This window comes from Bos javanicus, chromosome 21 (genome assembly GCF_032452875.1).
Source record: "Bos javanicus breed banteng chromosome 21, ARS-OSU_banteng_1.0, whole genome shotgun sequence".
NCBI lineage: Eukaryota > Metazoa > Chordata > Mammalia > Artiodactyla > Bovidae > Bos > Bos javanicus.
Genome location: NC_083888.1, coordinates 28,037,521 through 28,060,284, shown reverse-complemented (window position 1 = coordinate 28,060,284; position 22,764 = coordinate 28,037,521). Strand labels below are relative to the sequence as shown.

General features: G+C 43.3%; 1 protein-coding gene across 9 annotated transcripts in view; it reads left to right on the top strand.

Moving 5' to 3' along the window:
- The window catches only part of TJP1 (tight junction protein 1), a 259,314-nt gene that overhangs the window by 200,397 nt on the left and 36,153 nt on the right, over window positions 1-22,764 (top strand). For all 9 annotated transcript variants that reach the window (XM_061394641.1, XM_061394644.1, XM_061394640.1 and 6 more), the window contains 6 exons: window positions 65-189; window positions 1,125-1,227; window positions 11,348-11,624; window positions 14,729-14,832; window positions 15,413-15,581; window positions 15,784-15,931. In XM_061394641.1, the coding sequence (XP_061250625.1) occupies window positions 65-189; window positions 1,125-1,227; window positions 11,348-11,624; window positions 14,729-14,832; window positions 15,413-15,581; window positions 15,784-15,931 (926 nt within the window). The remainder of the gene's footprint in view (window positions 1-64; window positions 190-1,124; window positions 1,228-11,347; window positions 11,625-14,728; window positions 14,833-15,412; window positions 15,582-15,783; window positions 15,932-22,764) is intronic.

Here is a 22,764-nt window from a genome sequence, read left to right as displayed (position 1 = left end):
TTTGTGTAGGACTGACTGTAGACGATGACCTGATAATGACATTTTACTCTAATTGTTACTTCAGGCTCCTGGATTTGGATTTGGAATTGCAATATCTGGTGGAAGAGATAATCCACATTTCCAGAGCGGGGAAACCTCCATCGTGATTTCAGATGTGCTGAAGGGGGGGCCTGCGGAAGGACAGCTGCAGTAAGTGTGCTTCTTTCTCCTCATGGGCACCAGGTCACAGGTACTCTCCTGCCCTCTGCCACCAGCACATCATGCTAGTGATTCCTCTAAATTAATATGTGTTTATGCTTATCTGTCATAAATGGAAAGCTAGTTTCACTTACCTTAAGTAGGTCGCTGTAAAAAATAAAGATAGTGAAAATAAAACTTGTTACTCAGTTTGGAGTAGAATCTAGCCTTCAGGAGCTGCTCACTAAGAGTCTTACCATTTCTTGTTAAGCAGGAAGATTAGCAAGATTGAAGAGAGGCAAAAAATGCACTTGCAAAAACATGAGTATGATTAGGAGGACTGAAAGAAAACTGGAAGGAGAAAGGCTTTATCTTTAAAGATAGAATAACTTTTTCCAGGCTTATGACTTAGTATCATTGAATGCATGTAACTGTACCAGCAGAGGTCATTTTGTGTGCTATAGTACCTGATCAGGGTTTCAAGGGTGGATCAAGTGGTAAAGATTCTGCCTGCAAATGCAGGAGACCCAGGTTCGATCCGTGAATCAGGAAGATCCCCTGGAGATGGGAATGGCAACCCACTCCAGTATTCTTGCCTGGAAGATCCCATTAACAGAGGAGCCTGGCGTGCTACAGTCCAGTGGATTGCAAAGAATTGGACATGACTTAGCCACTGACCAACAACAGCAGTATACCTGTTCAATCCTTTCAGGAACCTTTGTATTAATAGGTAAATAATAAATGACCTGTGGTTAGTTACTTGCTAAACATTTCTTGTGGGTGATCTGAAAGAAAATAGTTGTACATGTTTATAATTATTGATCTGAAGATAGATTAATTAGCCCATAATGGGAATATCTTTTTAAAATCCTATCTTGAAAACTCCTTTATAAACTTATCTGTGTGATTCTGTCTAACATGTTGTTTTGATCTTTTTTTTTCTTTAGGGAAAATGACCGGGTGGCAATGGTTAATGGAGTCTCCATGGATAATGTTGAGCATGCGTTTGCTGTTCAGCAACTAAGGAAAAGTGGGAAAAATGCAAAAATTGTAAGTGTTTTTTACCTCTAACTTTATAAAGGTACCAGCTGCACTGTTGATATGTTTTTGGTGTTTGATTTCATTCTTCCCATTTAAGAAAATAAAATCTGGGACAGTAGTTCAAGTTATTTACACATAGAGCACCTCTTCTGATACTGGTGGTACGTTTTGTTACTGGTGTGTATTTTCTCAAAGCTCAGATTCCAGGATTTTTTTGATTGTAGAGGAAGGAAGGAATTCCTGGTTAAATAATTACTTCTTTATGGCTTAATATTTCCTTTTTTTAAAAAAACACTTAAATTAGGTGAAATCTTGACATATAATCCGTTTAAAGTCTATAGCCGTATTTTTCTGTTACAGGATTTGTTTAATAGGTAAAGTTTATGTCATCCCTTAAACACATAGCGTTGCTACCTTGTTACTGTGATACAGTTTGAGGAAAGAGAGAGTGGTAAGGGTTGTTTTGTTAGAGTTGTTCAGGGTACTTTTGTTGTTTTTTCGTATGTTTGCTATGCTCTTACTTCATATTTAAAGTTTTTTTTTTCCCCCTGTTTTTCTTGTTTTTAGTAAGAAATAAAGTTCAGTAATCTCTCAGTCAGTCAGTCCAGTCACTCAGTCGTGTCTGACTCTTTGCAACCCCTGAACCGCAGCATGCCAGGCCTCCCTGTCCATCACCATCTCCCGGAGTTCACTCAAACTCACGTCCATCGAGTCGGTGATGCCATCCAGCCATCTCATCCTCTGTCGTCCCCTTTTCCTCCTGCCCCCAATCCCTCTCAGCATCAGAGTCTTTTCCAATGAGTCAACTCTTCGCATGAGGTGGGCCAAAGTACTGGAGTTTCAGCTTTAGCATCATTCCTTCCAAAGAAGTCCCAGGGTTGATCTCCTTTAGAATGGACTGGTTGGATATTGCAGTCCAAGGGACTCTCAGGAGTCTTCTCCAACACCACAGTTCAAAAGCATCAATTCTTCAGCGCTCAGCTTTCAGTAACTGGCCTCAAATCACAGTTAAAACTAGGCAGTTGTGACAGAGAATGGATTTAATGTTAAAATCCTACTTTAAAAAAATTACATCTACATAGAGACTTTCCTGGCTGTTCAGTGGTTAGGACTCTGTGCTTTCACTGCAGGGCATGGGTTCAGTCCCTGGTCTGAGAACTAGGTGCCTGCACGCATGTGGCCAAAAAAATATATACATATACATGTATATTTCTACATAGAGGAGCACCTTAGCCACTTGGCTACCCTTTTCTTTTTCATCTAAACTCTGAAATGCCTGATTGAGGTTCTGTGAGGCCTTGGCTCCTGTGTATGGAGCAGAAGGCAGAGACTGTCCTGCCCTGTCCCTTGAGAACCTTCTGCTTTGCAGCAGACTGGCTGAACCACAGTGGACCCAGCAGAGTGGAGAGAGCAGCAGTGAGGAGGCCTGCCTTGGTATGACCTCTGGGAGCTGTGCTGAGAGCCAGAGGGGTGCTTCCTGAGACTGCCCTCACCCCCAGTCGGAGGCCCTGTCACTGGGTGCAGGCTGCCATGTCCACTGGTATGGACACTCTGCAGCAGTGTCCTTACTTTTCTCATGGCAGCGCTCCCAGTATTCAGTTACCGCATTCCAAATGACAGGCAGCTTCTAATGTGTAGGTGTGTTCAGAATTTTCATTGTAGTTGTGTTTTTACAGCTGTAACTCTGATGTTGTCTTAACGTGTGGTTCATGTGCAGACTGGCTAGTTGATGGTAGAGTTTTTTCACAGTTTTTATAACAACATGAGATTGTAATGTTTACAGAAGCAAATGGCTAATTTTTATAATTGTTGGTTTTTATAAATTGAGTAAGTGTTCTTTGGTTGAGTTGCTGCATATTCCAGTTGAGTACCTTAGATAAATTGAATTTTTCCTCCTGTACCTGAAGTTATGGGCTTTAGCTCCAACTTCATTCTTCTAGAATATGGAACTGTTTTATTTTTTCATGCAGAATGTTCAGTGTATATGCCCCACATCAATAATACATCCAGGAAAATTGTTATTTGTACTCCAGACTTTCTCACCATAGCAGTGATTTATAAGAAGCAATGATTTTCTGTTATGTATTTGAAACAGCACATGTACAAAGCAACCCGAGTCCTCCTCTCACTGCTTGTCTGCGTCATTTGGGAAGGTGGAACTCATGTTGGGCAAATATTTTCGCTCTTCAGGGAGAAGCTGTAGAGGGTTGGGTGGAATTCTGTTCAGTCACCAAAGGGTAGTTGTTCAGTTCTGCATCTAAAGAGAGTGGATCATGTCATCTGTTGATGCCAAGTTTTTCATCACTGTTTGAGGATAAAGCCATAGTATCTTACAATGTGGCCTTTCATTGCAAGAACCTCAGATGTGATATATGCTCCCCACCCTTGCCCAGTTCTGAGTAACCGGCTCCTTCCCTCCTGCTTTCTGATCTGCTAGTCTTCCTTCTTCCCTGTTCTCTTACATATTTATGGTTGTCAGTTTATATCTTTCCATTAACTAAAACCCTCCCTGAGTGTTAGGCTCAGTAAATTTCTTTTCCATTGAATTAAAATCTTAGAACTCCTTTGACAATATAACTACCATAAATATGCTTCATTTTGTTTAACAGTAGGTGAAGAGAAGATAGAAAAAGTGTTTATAGTGTACTGAACATGTATAATTTTTACTGAAATTCTGAACATACCAAAAAAAAGCATTATGAAGTGAATGGGCAGAAACTTTCCAGAGATGAGCTATGTGAACGCTCGAGTGTGTGGATGCATGGCTGTGTAGTGTCTCAGTGTATGCACACCTTACTCTTCCTCCCCCGCTTGCTCATGGGCATTTAAGTGTCCAGCTCCCACAGGTATTTTTTTTTTTTTTCCACAGGTATTTTTTAAAAGTTGTGTTGAGAATTGTTATTTTGTACCTGCTTATTCAGTTCCTTTTCTTGGGAGTGGCTTTTTGGAGTCAGGTGGCATGAATGACTTGAGCTACGTGGGTTGCTGTTTTGCCAGTCAGAGAACCAGTAAGGTTTTGAGAGTCTAGTTTCATCAGCCCTTGACGTCTCTGCCAAGCTGATGGACTAAACTTCCATCAAATGAGGAGTCTTATCTTTTTTTTTTTTTTGGCCGTGCCTGATCTTCATTGCTGCGCGGGCTTTTCTCTAGTTGGGGTGAGTGGAAGCTACTCGCTAGTTGTGGTGCACAGCTTTCTCATTGCAGTGGCTTCTCTCGTTGTGTCAAATGAGGATTTTTAAATTACAGGTGGATTTGATTATCATGTGGTGTGTATATTTCCAATAATGTTCCTTTGCCTGTTCCTATCCTTTGCTCTTCCATCGTGATGCTGTCACACTAGTGTTTCTATATTAAGGTGATTAGCCTTTGTTGTATATACAGCATACATTGTTTTTCCAATTATTTTTTCAGTGTGTATAAGTTTATGGTATTTTTTGGTTTGTTTTTCTGTCACCTTGTTTCGTCATGGAAATGTTTTCATTTTTATCCGGTCCTATCTGTCAGACTTTTACTTGACTCTGCCTTTGGTGCTTACGGAAGTCTAAGCGTTTGGTGCTTAGCAGAGTTATGAGTGTATATATTGTGTTTTATTCTGGTACCTATGAAATTTCATTATTTTATTTTATATTTAAATCTTTTATTCAGCTAGGCTGTTTTGAAGTAAGCATTTTCCCCCAATTTTTTTGTCAAAATTTTCACAGTTGGGACTTCCTGGCAGTTCAGTGATTAAGGCTTGTTAGCCTTCCAGTGCAGGGGGTGAGGAAGGGGTCAGTCCTTGGTCAGGGAACTAAGATGCCACATGCCTTGAAGCCATGAAACCAAATCATAAAACAGAAGCAAGACTGTAACAAATTCAGTAAAGATTTTAAAAATGGTCCTCATCAAAAAAAAAAAAAAACCTGAGAAAATATTTGTGTTAAAATCAGGCATGATCAGCAAGCCTTTGTGGGTTTATTCATAGTATAAATGGAGAATCATAGCAGGATTGGATATTTTTCAGTGAGTTAAATACTTACTGGGTGCAAATACTTCTCAGGGAACTTGAATTTCAGCAGGCTCCATGGGGCGGTACACATAATCATCAGCATAATGCACATAACCAGAGATGGAGAGGGCTTCAGGCGCAGATTTCAGAGGAGTGGTGTACACTCAACTCTCCTGGGGGAATGATAGGGAAAGCTTTGAGGACTCCATTGGTTACTTTGTTTTTGTTTGTATTGTGTGTGTGTGTGTGTGTGCGCGTGTGCACGCACTCTGTAACTTCAGTCCTGTCCAACTCTGTGACCCTATGGACTGTATGTAGCCCACCAGGTTCCTCTGTCCATGGGATTCTCTGAGCATGCATACTAGTGTGAATTGCCATGCCCTCCTCCAGGGGATCTGTCTAACCTACGGTTTGAACCTGCATCTCCTGCATTGCAGGCAGATTCTTTACCCACTGAGCCACCTGGGAAGCCCTGTTGATATCTTGTTATTGTTGTTGTTCAGTTGCTAAGTTGTGTCTGACCCTTTGCTACCCCATGGACTGTAGCCCACTAGGCTTTCCTGTCCTTCACCATCTCCCAGAGTTTGCTCAAACTTATGTCCATCCAGTCGGTGATGCCATCCAACCATCTCATCCTCTGCCACCCTCTTTTTCTCCTGCCTTCAATCTTTCCCAGCATCACAGTCTTTTCTAGTGAGTCAACTCCTCATATGAGGTAGCAAAATTATTGGAGCTTCAGTATCACTCCTTTCAATAAGTATTAAGGGTTGATTTCCTTTAGGATTGACTGGTTTGATCTCCTTGGTTTCCAAGGGACTCTTAAGAGTCTTCTCCAGTACCACAGTGTAAAGGCATCAGTTCTTCAGTGCTCAGCCTTCTTTATGGTCCAACTTGCACATCCATACGACTACTGGAAAAACCATAGCTTTGACAATATGGACCTTTGTCCGCAAGGTGACATCTCTGCTTTTTAATAATGCTGTCTAGGTTTTCCATAGCTTTTCTTCCGAGGAGCAAACGTTTTTAAATTTCAAGGCTGTAGTCACCATCTACAGTGATTTTGGAGCCCAAGAAAATAAAATCTGTTACTGTTTCCATTTTTCCCCATCTATTTGCCATGAAGTGATGGGACTGGATTCCATGATCTTAGTCTTTTGAATGTTGAGTTTTAAGCCAACTTCCTCACTCTCTTCTTTTTCCTCTCCTCATCAAGAGGCTCTTTAGTTCTTCATTTTGTGTCATTAGGGTGGTGTCATCTGCATATCTGAGGTGGTTGATATTTCTCCCAGCAATCTTGATTCCAGCTTGTGATTCATCCACAAGCTGGATGGATATGATTATACCTTACTAGGGAGCAGTTGACGATCAAAGTGCTAACAGAATAGCTTCTAATACCAAATGTAGGAGATGGAAATAGAGGCGAAACTCAGGAAGGCCGTTAGGGGTGCCTTACAGGAGATGTGGCCGAGAAGGGCTCAGCAGGGCGGTACTGGGAGCAGCAGTGCTGGCGCCTTTCCTGTGTTCAGCACAGGCCTCAGCTGCCTGTCCTTTCCGCATGCTAGCATCTTGCTCCTTGCTGACCTTCAGCTTCAATGTTATTCCCTCCGAGAGGCCTTCTCTGATCACTCTTAGTGGTCAAAAGGTATTGTATTAAGTGTGGAGCAGCCCTTTGAATAAAGTTAGTCACAAAAAGAAGAGAAAAGATGATGACTTGGAAATGAGTAGCACATGCATATGCCAGTTAGTAGGCAGAGGACAGGCTGGAGGTAAATAGGGTGGTACCTGGGGCAGGGAGTGGTAAATGATGAGGAAAGGTCATGCAGGAGGGGAGGGATAAGAATAAGCTCTTCTGAAAGGGTGTTGCTCATGAGGAGGAAGGATGGACTTGTCTTTGAGACCAGGAAGGAAGACTAAATAAATGAAATACTGAAAACATGTAGGCGTGGAGGGGATGTGAAGTGACTGATCTCTGCAAATCAGTCCAGATGCATGATGTCTCAGAGAATGGTCTGGGGCAGCCTTGTTAGTCGATTCCACAGAATCTAAGGCAGCTAGAGGTAGATGAGAGGATTGCAGAAGAAATGAAAGGATTCTCTGAAGTAAGATGAATTTGTAGAGCATGATGTCATCATAGAGTGGGGGGGTTCGGCCACCCAGAGGGGACCTAGCACAGGATCAGAGTTTGTCCTCATACACGACAAGCCTTATTGAGACACAGGTGACAGCTAACACTGTGCAAGTTGAAGGGGTGCAGCAGGCTGATGTGGCTTCACGGAATGATGACCATGGTATGTGTAGTAAGCATCCATCACCTCATAGAGATACAAAATTAAAGGAATAGAAAAGATTTTTTTTCTTTGAGGTGAAAACTCTTACAATTTAGTCTTATCAACTTTAATTATATTTGTTATGTTGTCCATGACACCCCTACTACTCATTTATCTTATAAAGGGAAGCTTAACACTTTCTGATTTTCTTCATCCAATCCCCCACCCCCACCACCTCTATAACCACAAGTCTGACCTCTTTTTCTATAAATTTGTTTGTTTTTGGAGTATAATTGACCTACAACACTGTGTTAGTCCCTGTTTAACAACACAGTGATTCTGTATTTCTCTACATTTCAAAGTCACCAAGATAAGTCTAGCTACATTATGTCACTGCACAAAGGGATTGCACAGTTACTGTGTTTCCCACACCATACATTTCACACCCATGACCCATTTATTTTGCAACTGAAGTTTGTACCTCTTGGTTTCTCTCTTCTGTTTCTCTCCTCCTCTGGCAACCACCCATTTCTTCACTGTATCTGTAACTCCATCTTTATCTTGTTAGGTTTGTTCATCTGTTTTTTTAGATTCCACATATTATTTCACTTAATATAATGCCCTCCAGGTCCATTCATGTTGTTGCAAATGGCACATTATTTTCATGGCTGAGTAGTATTCGTGTGTGTGTGTGTGTGTGTGTGTGTGTGTGTGTGTATCAAATCTTCATCAGTTAATCTATTGATGGATACTTGCATTGCCTCTGTTTCTTAGATATTGTAAATAATGCTGCAGTGAACATAGGAGTGCAAATGTCTTCTCTCTTTTCTTACTTTATTTTGGCCTTGTGGCATGTGGGATCTTAGTTACCTGGCCAGGGATTGAACTTGAGCCTCCTGGTGTGGAAGGTGGAGCCCTAACCACTGGACCACCAGGGGGTTTCCATAAACATCTTTTCTGTTCAGTGTTTTGTTTGGATAAATAGGAGTTGAATATGCTGGATCATATGGTAGTTCTGTTTTTAATTTTTTGAGATGGGTTATGCTATTTTCTGTCGTGGCTGCACCAGGTTACATTCCCACTAGCAGACCACGAGTACTTCCCTTTGCTCCACACTCGTGCTAGTTTCTCCCTCATCAACGCTTGTCATTTGCCCTTGTTTTTTTAATAATCGCTATTCTAACAGGTGGGAGATGATAGCCCATTGTGGTTTTGATTGCCATTTCCCTGAGTGTTAGTAATATTGAGCATGTTTTCGTGTGCCTGTTAGCCATCTATATGTCTTCTTCCAAAAGATGTCTATTCAGATCCTTTGCCCAGTTTTCAATCGAGTTACTGATTTATGTATTTGTTGATACTGAGTTTTGTAAGATTTTGGTATATTTTGGATATTAACCCCTTGTGGGTCATGTCATTTGCAAATGTCTTCTCCCATTTCGTCAGCAGCCTTTTCGTTTTGATGATTGTTAACTTCACTGTGTAAAAGCTTTTTAGTTGGATGTAGTTCCATTTGTTTATTTTTATTCTTCTTTCCCTTGCCTGAAGAGGCAGATACATGTACTGCCTGTGTTTTCTTCTAGGAGTTTTATGGATTCAGATCTTATATTTAAATCTTATATCCATTTTGAGTTTATTTTTTGTGTGTGGTGTGAAAGAGTAGTCCAGTGGAATCCTTGTACATGTAGATGTCCTGTTTTCCCAGCACCATTTATGGAGGAGGCTATATATTCTTGCCTCCTTTGTCAAGGATGAATCACCCGTGTCCGTCTGGATTCATCTTCTGGGCTTCCTGTTCTGTTCTAGTGATTAATGTGTCAGTTTTGGTGGTAATACCATGCTGTTTTGATGGCTGTAACCATGTAGTGTAGTTTGAGATCTGGACACATGTTGCCTCCAGCTTTATTCTTCATTTTCAGGATTATTTCTGGGTTGGTTGGTTTGTTTTTCTATTCAGTCTTTTGTTTTTCCATACACATTTTAGAGTTACTTGTTCTGTGGAAAATGCCACTGGTATTTTGAGAGGGATTACATTGGGTATGTAGATTGCTTTGGGTGGTGTGATTGTGTTAACATTAATTCTTCCAGCCCATGAACTTGTAGCTTTCCACGTTTGCCTCTTGTCTTTAGTTTCTTGCATCTGTGTCTTTCTATTTTCCAAATTAGGTCTTTTATCTCCTTAGTTAGATTGTCTCCCAGGAATTTTATTTTCTGATGTAATTTATAAATGGGATTGTTTTCTTAATTTCTCTTTCTGATAGTTTGTTGTTAGTGTATAGAAATGCAACAGATTTCTGTGTATTAGTTTTTTATTCTGCAACTTTGCTGAACTTATTGATGAGCTCTGGTAGTTTATTGGTGGTGTCTTTAGGATTTTCTTTGTGGTATCATGTCATCCTCACACATCAACAGGTTCCTACTTCCTTTCCAGTTTGGATTTCTTTTTCTTGTCTGATTACTGTAGCTAGGACTTCCAGTAGTACTTTGAGTAAAAGAGTGACAGTGGGGATCCTGGTCTTAGAGAAAATGCTCTCAGCTTTACACCACTGAATATGATGTTAGCTGTGAGCTTATATATGACCTTTTTCATGTGAGCTATGTTCCCTCTATATGCACTTAGTTGAGTTGTTTTTTTTTTTTCTTTTCAATCATACATGGATGTCAGATTTTATTAAAAAGCTCCATGGCCAGGGGTCCTGGTGTCAGCCTGCTGGTGGGTAGAACTGGGTGGCTGGCTGTGTGGCCAGGGGTCCTGGTGTTGGCCTGCTGGTAGATGGAGTCAGGATCCTGTGTGTCCAGGACTAGTGCCCAGGGTAGCCAGGCTGGTCCTGGGGTCTCTGGCCACAGGGTCCTGAAAGTACAGGGACTGGTGCTGGCCTTCTGGAGCGGCTAGGTCCTGACTTAGCAGGCTCAGGGCTGTGGGGTCCTGGGGCTGCAGAAAATCATTCAAACACCCAAGCCTGACATCTTGTCAAACTTGGGAAGAAGGCTGTTGAAACTAGGAGGGAGTTGATGGATTTAGGAGAATAGGAGGTCATGGAGGAGTCAGAAACAAGATGGACAGGTAAGAGTTTTAGTAGATGATGGTGTCAGAAGTAGAAGACAGGAGTGTTCCCCAAGGAGATCTTGCAGATCTCTGATGAGAGCACGTGTACACAGTGTGGGGAGACAGGGTCCAGGCCAGGGAGTAGGCGGCCCCTTTGTGAGCAGACAGTGCACACAGACCTTGATCTTCTGGAAAGTGAGGGAAAGAAATGGACAGGGAAACTTAATCACCACCAGAGCCAGCCAGGAGAAAAAGCCGAAAGAGGTTCATACCTGGACCAGAAGGTACACATTTTGGAGAGAGAATCTGAGAGCAGTTTATATTGATAAAGTATCATGAAGTTATTAGCTCCAGCATACTCGTCCAGTGTTAGTGTGGAGGTGCAGTGAATTTGCCTCTTAGAGTTCCCACAGGACACTTGCGGTCCTTGGTCCTGATGGATTCTGAAGCTTGTAAGGAATGGAGTTGGGCCTGCAGTGGTTTGGTAGCTCTGTGGGATGCTCAGTGGTGTTAAGGGTACAGCACTCCTGCCTTTATTCAGACCACTAGCAGTTACTAGTTCCCCTTTAAGCTTGTGATGATTACACGTAGAAGGTGTTCTGAATTAAATAAAAACTTTATTAGCCCTCGATTCCAATGTGCTTCTTAACCAGATCTTTTACCAGTAAAGCAGGAAAGATAACCAGTATGGAAATGTGTTTCTTAGTAATTGGTTATATTTATCTATTATGTCTGTTATTCATAATTAATATGAGACCAGAAAAATGTGATTTTCCTCTCCGAAGAACTGAAGGTGCATCTGTCAACTCATACTGTCCCCTTTCTTATTTGTAGACCATTCGAAGGAAGAAGAAAGTTCAGATCCCAGTAAATCGTCCTGATCCTGAGCCTGTGTCTGAGAACGAAGAGGACAGTTACGACGAGGAAGCGCATGACCCGAGAAGTGGCCGTGGGGCCCTGGCAAACAGGAGGAGCGAGAAGAGCTGGGGCCGAGATAGGAGTGCCAGTCGGGAGAGGAGTCTGTCCCCGCGGTCTGACAGGCGGTCTGTGGCCTCCAGTCAGCCTGCTAGACCCACCAAAGTCACCCTGGTGAAGTCCCGGAAGAATGAAGGTATTTTCTGCCAATCTAGCCTTTTCACATGAGAATTTTAAGACTGATTTTAATGAGAAGTAAATTTGCTGTCTCTTGACATCTTTGCTCTGTTGTCCTTTGTTATCTTTGTTCTTGTGTCCTTTTGCTTATTAAAAGCACATCCTGTTACTGCAGGCCTCAGGGGTTGTCAGTTTCCTCCTCTTTTTTGTTGTAGCAGATAACGTGTCCAGTAGGAGTGTTAGGTTAGCTCTGTGAGTAGGAGGTGCCCTGCCGTCCTTGCACCAGTTGCAGCGCAGTGTTGACTTCGTGGTCAGGCTCGGGTTGGGCTGAGTCATGGCTGCATCCGCGTCCCGCAGAGAGCGCTGGCTGGGGAGGGGGGCAGCCTGCTGCCCCAGATGGAGAGCTGGGATGCTACTCTAAGGAAAGGACGCAGCTGTCAAAACTCTGTGGCTGCAGCCTGGCTGCTTGCCCTCAGGTAGTCACAGTCCATACCGGAAGAGTCTGGTGGGGGCCTCGCAGCACTGCTGTGGGTGTGTCTCTCCCACACAGGAAAGCACTGTGTGACAGCTTTGACGAAAAGGCGCAATAGTCTCTCCAGCTTGGCTTTGATTTGCTTTCCCAAAACCTGAAGCATCCCCTCCTCACAGCTCCTGCTCCCTTGTCCACGGACTCCTTAGTCAGACGGTCTGTGTTCAGAAATGCTGCTTCTCGTTCACCACGCACGCTTCAGCCCCCTCTCTGTACCTGCTCCCAGGACTAGTCACTGCCCCCCACTTCAGTATCTGGTGGGTGCTCTGGTATCTGCTCCTGGAACTGGTCACACTGAATCCAGTAGGAATTTCCAGTCTGTATCTTACCTTTTCAGCACCATTTCATAGTTCACCACTCCATTTTTTCATGTTTTCTTTTGGCTTCTGCAATGCTGCGGGTGTCAGGGCTTCCCCCACCTTCTGTAGCCTTGGCAAGCTCATTATATTCATCCTACCTTCCAGTGTTCTGTGAATTTTTTCCTGGGGTGTTGAGGAGCTCTCATGATGGTGCAGCTCCTTCCCCACGCCTGTGTGCACCCCAGGGTCCCGGCTGGCTCAGACCTGTTCACTGAAGCGTCCTCCATGGCCCTCAGACTCAGCACATCTCCAGCAAAACTCCCGTGTCCCTCTTGGAATGTTTCCTCATGTTTCTTACACAGTAGCCCATTGATTGTCCTTCTGCACCTGGTGTCTCAGGCCAGCCACACTCACTGTGGCATGATTACCTGCGCCGCTGTCTGCTCGGCTTCCCTGTGTCTGCTGAGTGTGCAGCCGCCCTGCTGTCCTGCTCCTCCCTTCTCCACCCCCACCCCTCATCCAGGCCACCAGCACCTTCTCTTCTCCCATCGTTGCTGACATGTGATAAACAGTATGTGTTAGTATGTAAAGTTGTGTATATCTGAGGTGTGCAGTGTGATGCTTGAGGTGCATACACACTAGAAAATGATCACTACTGTCAAGTCAACCCACATGGGTTTTGGCGGTGGGGTGGTGGGGCTCACTGAGGAGCACCACACCGCCCTTTCTTAACTGGACTCACTCACCCTTGTGAGCTCGTCCCTGGGGCTCCTGTTGGTTCTGCTCCTTGGGTTACAGGGCCTCTGGGGCGCTGCTGTGCCTGACTCTACCTACACTTAGGCTTCATCAAACTTGCCTCGTCTTCCTTCATGCCTTCTGCTGTGTCTGTTTTTAGCCATTCTGTTTGTGCCACTGCCCGCCCCCCCCCCCCAACCACACAACCTCACTCTTCAGCTTTAGTGGCAGTGTTTCTTAGATGGAGCGTCAGCTTTAGTGTTTGCTTCTCGGGGCCAAGGGGGAGGTGCCCTCTGTGACCCTCCCCTGGCACAGAGTGCTGTACTGCCTGGTCTGAGCTCCACCGAAGCTGGACTGTGGTGACATCCTTTCCCTGCTGCCAGAGCACGGGGCTGCCTCTTGCTGCTTTTCTCTGTAGAGCCTCCCACGTCCTTCATATTTACCAGAGAAATACTTGGGATAAATGATTCTTTCATATACAGGAAATATTTCAGAGTCATCTCTGTATGGGCCATTTATAATTTTTTTTCCATTTATAATTTTTAAATCCTAAATAAGGACAGTCTTTTAATCAACACTTTATTTCTGAGAGATATGATGACTGTTTCTGAAGCACAGAGTAGACTGTGTAGATTCTGTAAAGTCTTTTTTTTTTTTTTTTTGTCCCAGTTATTTCTGTTTGTCAACACTCTTTGTATATTTACCTTAAGTTAAACTGTAACTTTGATGTAGCTTCTAAAAGCCTGAGTAGCAAGTCTTAGCCCACCTTAAAAATAACACTTATTTCCCTTCTATTTTTCTTGCTCCCAGTTAGATTCCTAACACAACCAGGAGCAATCTTGTTCCTATAGACATTATACTGATTGTATATTGTTCTAATTTTAAAAAAATAGTCCATCGCTCTGCAGGCCCCTGGATGGGTTTTTGGACTCTGCTGGTAATATCTTTAGTTCTGACTGCTCCCCTGCCCACAGGTCCTGTTCCTGCTGCTGCATCCTGGGTGCTCTGCTGGCTGCTGGAAGGACTGGCATCCTTAACTGCTCCCCTCTCTGCTCGGCTCCTTCCAGGCCCTAGTTCTAGTGGCTCGTGCTGATGTTCTGCATATGCCTCTCGGAGTTGGATGGGTTTAGGACCCAAAATCCTCTTCTGTAGGAACTGGGGGAAACAAAAATTGTATACACATGGTAATACAAGTCATCACTAAAATCATTGAGATTCCCAGGGTATTTGTTTTCAGAATTGTTATCATTAAACTTTCTAAGAACCTGGTGCATCAGCCTGACAGGTCAGAGGGGATGGTCTTCTCTTCAGTCCTCTCTCTCTGCACAGTGAGGGCATGAGTGTCAGTCTGCTGTTGGACCACGGACTTGCCCTGTGCTTTCACACTGATGGTGACAACTTCTGATGACACGAGGAAATGTCTTCTTTGCAGGAAGGCCAATAACTTATTGATTGTACTTAAAAACTTTCTTTACGCAGTGATTATTTGTTTCATACTTTTAAACTCTATTTAAGTGTCTTGGGATTTTACACTAAAGACATTTAAATATATTATTTCAGAATATGGTCTTCGATTGGCCAGCCATATATTTGTGAAGGAAATTTCACAAGATAGTTTGGCAGCAAGAGATGGCAATATTCAAGAAGGCGATGTTGTATTGAAGGTATAGTCATGTTCTTAACATTTTGATGAACTGCAATAGAAACAAGTTCTAGTGTGACCACATAGCTCCTTTTCATATTTGAATGGATTTTTCCAAGAAGAATTAGAAATCAGTATTTGGGGGACGGTATAACCTGCCATGACTGTTACTGCATGTCAAGACTGATGCTTTTCTTTGGGCGTTGTGTTGTCCTGGAGAATTAATAGCTCCAGAAGCATATTATTCACTAACAGTTACTTTGTAGACAGATTTGCCTGTTGTTCCACTTTAAGTGGTTTTGATGACTCCTCCAGATGTTACTGAAATGTCAGCTTTATTGGTTTGCTCATAAGTCACAGAAAGTGACCAGGAAGAGGTAGAGGGTGTGATGTGGGCTCCTCTGGCAGAGCAGCTGTGTAGTGAGTGTAGTGAAGGTTTATCATTTCGGGAAGGAGTACTTTGATAGTTTAGGAAAGTGTAAAGGGAATATTTTAGCTCTCAGAGCAAGCCTGGGAGCAGCTGAGATATTGCTGTCCATGTCTAAGTTAATGCTTGTATTTTTGTCATTTAGCTTCAAACTACAGTTTCTTTTCTGTTGCAGATAAATGGTACCGTGACGGAAAACATGTCACTGACAGATGCGAAGACGCTGATCGAGAGGTCTAAGGGCAAGTTAAAGATGGTGGTTCAGAGAGATGAGCGGGCTACCCTGCTGAATGTCCCTGACCTTTCTGACAGCATCCACTCTGCTGACGCCTCCGAGAGGGACGGTGAGTGTGGTTCTGTTTCTAGAGACCCTCAAGGTGATCTGTTGCTTAAAGTGGGAAGGTCGGACATGTTTGAGTTTAAGTTAATGCTTAAATCCACCATTGTATGGGAAATTGTATTTAGTAATTTATTTCCTTTATCATTGGAGTGCCTTATATTTTACTATAATCTTGGGAAAATAAACAGCACCCTTTTGTTTAACAGATATTTCAGAAATCCAGTCACTGGCATCAGACCATTCAGGTCGATCCCACGACCGGCCTCCCCGTCACAGCCGCTCTCGGTCTCCTGACCAGCGGTCCGAGCCTTCTGACCATTCTAGACACTCTCCACAGCAGCCCAGCAGTGGCAGGTAATCACTCTCTGTTGTGTAAAGTAAAACAGTGGTGTGTGTGCTTGATGCATGCTTCTGGTTTTGCTTAGAAATAAAACTAGAAGATAGATTTTCTTTTGATTACTTAAATTTGCTTTGTGTTTCTCCATCAGTTTATGTATTTCTTACCTGGAATAATAGAAGTCAGTCAAAAATGTTTTAGGTATGTGATCCAAATCTTTTCACCACTCACCTCTGTCTTAGTGGCTCAAAACTACTGTAGATAGTATGTAAATGAATGGACATGACTGTTTTCCAGTAAAACTTTATTTTTAAAAATACAGTTGGCTCTTGGCTGCAGTTTGCTTAGCTACTGCATTAGAAGATGCTAACAAGTTTTAGGACAAATTAAATGTGTATGGTAGTATCTTTTAGTGGAGATTAACCTGGACTTTTGTTTTTCCCTTTAAAGTACACTGTGTGGTATTTATTTACGTCAAAGGGTCTGCCATGCTAGTATTATGTGACTTACCTGAGTTTATGTTCTGAGGGGGTCACATGCACATTTGAGAATCTGAAAAAAAAAAAGATGATCTTTCTCTCCAGAAAGATGCACATTCACAGATACATGTAGCATTTTATGTAAGATTTCTGGACGTGCTCAGGGCTCTGTTGGCCAACAGTGGACCTAGGTTTTAGCAGCAGTCCACGTGGAGCTCTTCTGTGTGCACTTAGTCAAGTCCAGAGCTGACCAGTTTAATATTCACTGTGATTGTTTGTGACTGACTTGCATGAAGGTGGTGTTCACCTAAGCAATGAAATCACTAAAATTGCCAAGAGAAACAAGAGATAGAATGCCCAGAAGTGGATACAGCGAGTGTTTCCCAAGGATGCTGAGGAAACAAATGAGAAGTACCTCCCGGAAGAGAGCTTTCCTGAAGACTTTCAGAAATCACCCTGACACAGTTGTTGCACACTGCTGATTTTAGCTATTTGTGAAGCTGATTCTTTCTGAATTTCAGATTTTAGATCTATAAATTGTATTAACCCTGATCTTTGTAATTAACATTATAATGATTTTTTAAGGAATATTATAGTACGTTACATGCAAAACTGACTAATAACCGATTACTAATTTTAACTGCTGTACATTAACATCTTAATTCTGAAAGTCTTGCTGACAAGGCGCATCCCTTACCTGGAAAAGGACGGCTGCCCGCAGCACATACACAGCAATAGAGCTGACACCCAGATGAGTCATGGGGCGTGGTGCAGTCCTAACACAGTTCTCTCTCCTAGAAGCCAGGCTAGCAGCAAGCAGTTTGGACATGATTTTCCTTTAAAAAGAAAGAAAGAAAGACTCATGAAAATTTTGGCCATTTGTATCTATTGTAACCAAATTCTAAACTTTAGATAGGTCTTTTTAGTACCTACATTTTTTTCATTTAGATTTCCTAAATATTTGGCATCTGTAACTTTAAATGTTGAACAGGGTTTAAAAAAATTTTTTTTAGGTGTCTTCCTATTATATTGGAGTGTTTTACTTCTCTTGAGAGCCTCAAGTATTCTTATAGGTGACACCAGTTATATGAGATCTTTGAAAAATATAGAATCTTGGGCCTGCTTCTGAGTTCATCTGGGATGGAGGCAGGGAATAATACTTTAAGTTTCTAATATAATAGCATTCTCTTCTGCATGTTACCACATAGCAGATCCTAAGGAGAAGACAGTATTTTGGCTACAGAAGACAAAAAGTCTGCAGATTTATTTTCATGTTTGTGCTGATAATATAATTCCTGAAACTTTAACCTGCCTAAAGGCAGGATGAAAAAATAGTACCAGTTGCTTAAAGGTTTTATTTCCTCCATAAAGTTACTATTAAAATCCAAACAACTGTGCAATTTTAATTTAGAGTGTCCTTGCATTTTGAGAAACACTTTAGATATCAGTTCAGTCACTCAGTCATGTCTGACCTTTGCGACCTCAGGGACTGCAGCACTCCAGGCTTCCCTGTCCATCACCAGCTCCCAGAGTTTGCTCAGACTCATGTCCGTCAGTCAGTGATGACATCCAACCATCTCATCCTCTGTCGGCCCCTTCTCCTCCTGCCTTCAATCTTTCCCAGCATCTTTTCCAACGAGTCTGTTCTTTGCATCTGGTGGCCAAAGTATTGGGAGTTTCAGCTTCAGCATCAGTCCTTCTGATGAAGATTCAGGACAGATTTCCTTTAGGATGGACTGGTTGGATCTCCTTGCAGTCCAAGGGACTCTCAAGAGTCTTATCCAACACTACAGTTCAAAAGCATCATTTCTTCGGTGCTCAGCTGTCTTTATAGTCCAACTCTCACATCCATACATGACTATTGGGAAAACCATAGCTTTGTCTAGACAGACCTTTGTTGGCAAAGTAATGTCTCTGCATTTTAATATGCTGTCTAGGTTGGTCATAACTTTTCTTCCAAGGAGCAAGCGTCTTTTAATTTCATGGTTGCAGTCACCATCTGCAGTGATTTTGGAGCCCCCCAAAATAAAGTCTGACACTGTTTCCCCATCTGTTGGCCATGAAGTGATGGGACCGGATGCCATGATCCTAGTTTTCTGAATGTTGAGTTTTAAGCCAATTTTGTAATTCTCCTCTTTCACTTTCATCAAGAGGCTCTTTAGTTCCTCATTGCTTTCTGACATAATGGTGGTGTCATCTGCATATATGAGATTATTGATATTTCTCTTGGCAGTCTTGATTCCAGCATGTGTTTCATCCGTCTTTAGATATAGTATGAGAGTAAAATCCTAGTATAAAAAACACCATGGAATGTCCTTGTGTTGTTTAAACAGATGCTTTTGTTTTACAAATGTTATAATTCTGCAGTTTAAAAAGTGATAGAAAAAGACAAGTGAGAAAAGTTTGTTTAGTGTGTGAAACACTACTGCCTCCCCTGGATTTCTGAATATCTCTGTGTTTGTAAGACTGCAGTTACCTGCAGAGAATAGTAACCTTCATTTTGTCAGAAATGGAGCAACCTTCTGTTGTCAGAAGCAACAGAATGCAGTCATCTCTTTGGACTTTGAAGCCAGTTTTCCTGGGTTTGAGCCCCAGCCTGTCATTGGTTACTTGCACCACCTTGAATCCCTCTCTGAGCTTTAGTTTCCTCATTTGATGTAAAGAAGGCATCATACACCACAAAGTTGTGAAAGGTGATTGGAACACCTGGCCCAGATATTAGCAGCTTCCTTTATTACAGTGATTGGTAGTAGGAGCAGTTCATGCTGTAGACTGTCCACATGTGCTTTCCTGTGTGCTCACATTGACCATTTCTAAGACGATTTCCTCATTCCGTAGGCTAGTCATTTAAGCTAAGGATAAAGTCCAGGGTTATGTTGTTGACAAGAGAATTAAAGCCTCTTGGCCTTTAAACAGACTCAAGTGTTTGCCCTTCCTGGAGTAGAGAAAGAAAGGGAAGGTTACTCAAGGGAACAGAAACCTTCAGAGCCTTCCCTTGTGACCTAAGTAGGTTCCTCTGCTGCTGCTGCTAAGTCGCTTCAGTCATGTCCAACTCTGTGTGACCCCATAGACAGCAGCCCACCAGGCTCCCCCGTCCCTGGGATTCTCCAGGCAAGAACACTGGAGTGGGTTGCCGTTTCCTTCTCCGATGCATGAAAGTGAAAAGTGAAAGTGAAGTCGCTCAGTCGTGTCCGACTCTTAGTGACCCCATGGACTGCGGCCCACCAAGGTCCTCCGTCCATGGGATTTTCCAGGCAAGAGTACTGGAGTGGGGTGCCATTGCCTTCTCCAGATTCCTCTACATGACGTTCTTTTCTTAGAGAGCTGAGTTCTGAGCACAGCACACGTGCTCACTTCTTATAATCAGATGAACAGTGTACCCTTGTCGTTGTCTAGAACGGCAGCTGGCAAACTGCAGCTAGTGGGCCAGATCCAGCCTGCTGCCTGGTTTTGGAAATAAAGTTTTGTTGGAACCCATCCTGCAGTGTCATAACCGTGAAAAGTTGGCAGAGAGTGCCTGGCCCACGGAGCCATTTACAGAAAAAGTCTGCCAGTCCCTCCCTGGTCTAGGATGTTAAAATAGTTTTGTTTGTAAATTAAAAAATAATATGTGTGTAGAGAGTGTTAATTGGAGAAGGAAATGGCAACCCACTCCAGTGTTCTTGCCTGGAGAATCCCAGGGACGGGGCAGCCTGGTGGGCTGCCGTCTCTGGGGTCACACACAGTCGGACACGACTGAAGTGACGCAGCAGCAGCAGCAGAGAGTGTTATTACAGTGATTTTGTTAAATCACTTGATGCTTGTTGCTAGGTTCTGTATATTTTATTCAGTGTCGTTCCACTGCCTGCTCTGGACTGAGACTCTGCTCAGGATGGAGCTGGGAGCCTCACTGGGGCACTGCCTCGTTCTGATTGACAGGAATGTCAGTAAGGGGGCTGGCTCATCACTATAGAGTATTCGAGGTGCAGAGGGATACCCTTCCTTCTTAGTTTTTCTTCAGTCATTCCTTACTAAAAGTTGTTCATTTCTTCAGAAATTACACTTGCAGAATGATGGGTCTGTTTTCTTTCTAATTCAGGTGGCTAGGTTACTTTGTTGTCACCATCAAACCAAACAAACACGCAGGAGGAGAATCTCTGTGCAGACTGATAGGCATCATGAAAGCTGCTTGTCACAGTGAGCAGTACAGGCATTATTTCTTCAAAAGCATACACCACATGTATTTCTAGAAAATGTTGCAGTGTATAAAGAACAGATTTTAAATTGTGAGAGCTTAGCTTGCAGATACAGTCCAGTGAATGTATGGTGGTCATTCCTTGCTCTCTCAGCACGCACAGGGGCAGCTCTTGCTTCTCTGCCTGAGCACCTACCCAGAATCTCCATAGTGCTCACTCTGCCTTGCTCACCCTCTAATCCACTATGCCATGCTGTAATTTTTGAGTTGCTGTCGAGGAGAAACTGCAGTGTGTAATATCTGTGTGTTTGCATATATAACTTAGGGGATTAACTGGTGGGAGCATTCTGAGTTATCAGACTTGATTGCACCTTGGTTTTTCTTCCTCGTATGTGTTAGGGGCCCACCGTGCTGAACTCTGTCAGTGGAGAAGAACTTGGGAGCCTGGTTTAAGTTACTTTCTGAGTTTCTGTTTTTTACTATTAGGGTCGAGATACTCCAGTGGTCGTTCAGTTCAGTCGCTCAGGTGTGTCCAGCTCTTTGCGACCCCGTAAATTGCAGCACGCGAGGCCTCCCTGTCCATCACCAACTCCTGAAGTTCACTCAAACTCAGTGTCCATCGAGTCGGTGATACGACTCATCCTACGAAAGCAACTTTATACTTTCCTTTCAGAAACATTTATCGCATGCAGGTTGGCAAGAACTACATAGTTTAAAATGAAAACAAAAACTAGGTGCCCTTTAAAGACCACTGGTAAGGGCACCTGGTTTTTTGTTTTCATTTTAAACTATGTAGTTCTTGCCAACCTGCATGCGATAAATGTTTCTGAAAGGAAAGTATAAAGTTGCTTTCGTAGGATGAGTCATTTCTTAGGTAACAGGAAATGGGCTTTATAAAAGGATGTTTTATTACAGTGAACATTCAGCCTCAGTTTATTTTCTATATTCAGATTACTTTTAAATAAGATATAACCAGTCCATTGGGAGGTGTTTGAGAGCTAGAAATCAGAAATAAAATTTGAAGAGTTGGTAGTCTGGTATATTTCATCAGGGTCCAAGAAACAGCACAGTTTCAGCAGAACAGGTTTAATATAGAGAGGTTAAATATAACAAGATTGAAGCGACAGAGGATTAGCCAGTAGGAAACGAAAGAGAACTCTGAAGAATGTGAGGATCACATGTGAGGAGGTTAACAGCAGTGGTGCTGAGGTGGAGCCCGCCCCACGTGCCTGAGGCTCACTATGGGGTGTCGCTGGGTGGACTTAACAGGGAACCTGCCCTCTGAGGGCCCAGGGAGAGCAGTGCTTGAGGACCTGTCTTGTCAGAGACCAAGTGCCTGAGCACCCTCGGAAGTGTCAGAAAGCTGCTGCCGCTGAGCCGCCCTTTCCCAGTATGCGCCACCTGGGGCCTGCCTGCCTACTAAAGGGACCCGGAGGAGAAAACCCCTTCCCCTGTCCCTATTTCTCCATGCCCCTCTGATCCAGCTGCCTGCCCTCTGCCTGCACTAAATGGCCCCAGACAGCTGTGACTTCACACCTGAAGTCTTGCTCTTAAAGCCATCTGTTACTGATCTGGTTGAGTGTGTGTTATATCTGCTATTCTCACACAGAGTTGACGGGATAAGACTTAAGGCTCTGTTTCCATTGAGTTTGTTTATGTGACTAAAAACTCTCTCAGAGACTCTGTCTTAACAGTTGTCTTCCACAGAACTTTGGGGCTTCCCAGGTGGCGCTAGTGGTAAAGAACCCGCCTGCCAATGTAGGAGACATAAGATTCTCATCCCTGGATCAGGAAGATCCCCTGGAGGAAGGCATGGCAACCCACTCCAGCATTCTTGCCTGGAGAATCCCATGGACAAAGGAGCCTGGCGGGCTGCACTCCATGGGGTCACAAAGAGTCAGACACGACTGAGCAGCTAACACTTGCAAATACACACTGGAGTTTGATGGCTGAGTACACCAAAAAACAATGGGTGAAGTGAAGTGAAGTCGCTCAGTCGTGTCCGACTCTTTGCCACCCCATGGACTGTAAGCCTACCAGGCTCCTCCGTCCCTGGGATTCTCCAGGCAGGAATACTGGAGTGGGTCGCCATTTCCTTCTCCAGGAGATCTTCTCAACCCAGGGATCGAACCCTGGTCTCCATCGAACCCTGGTCTCCCATATTGCAGGCACTGCGCTTTACCATCTGAGCCACCAG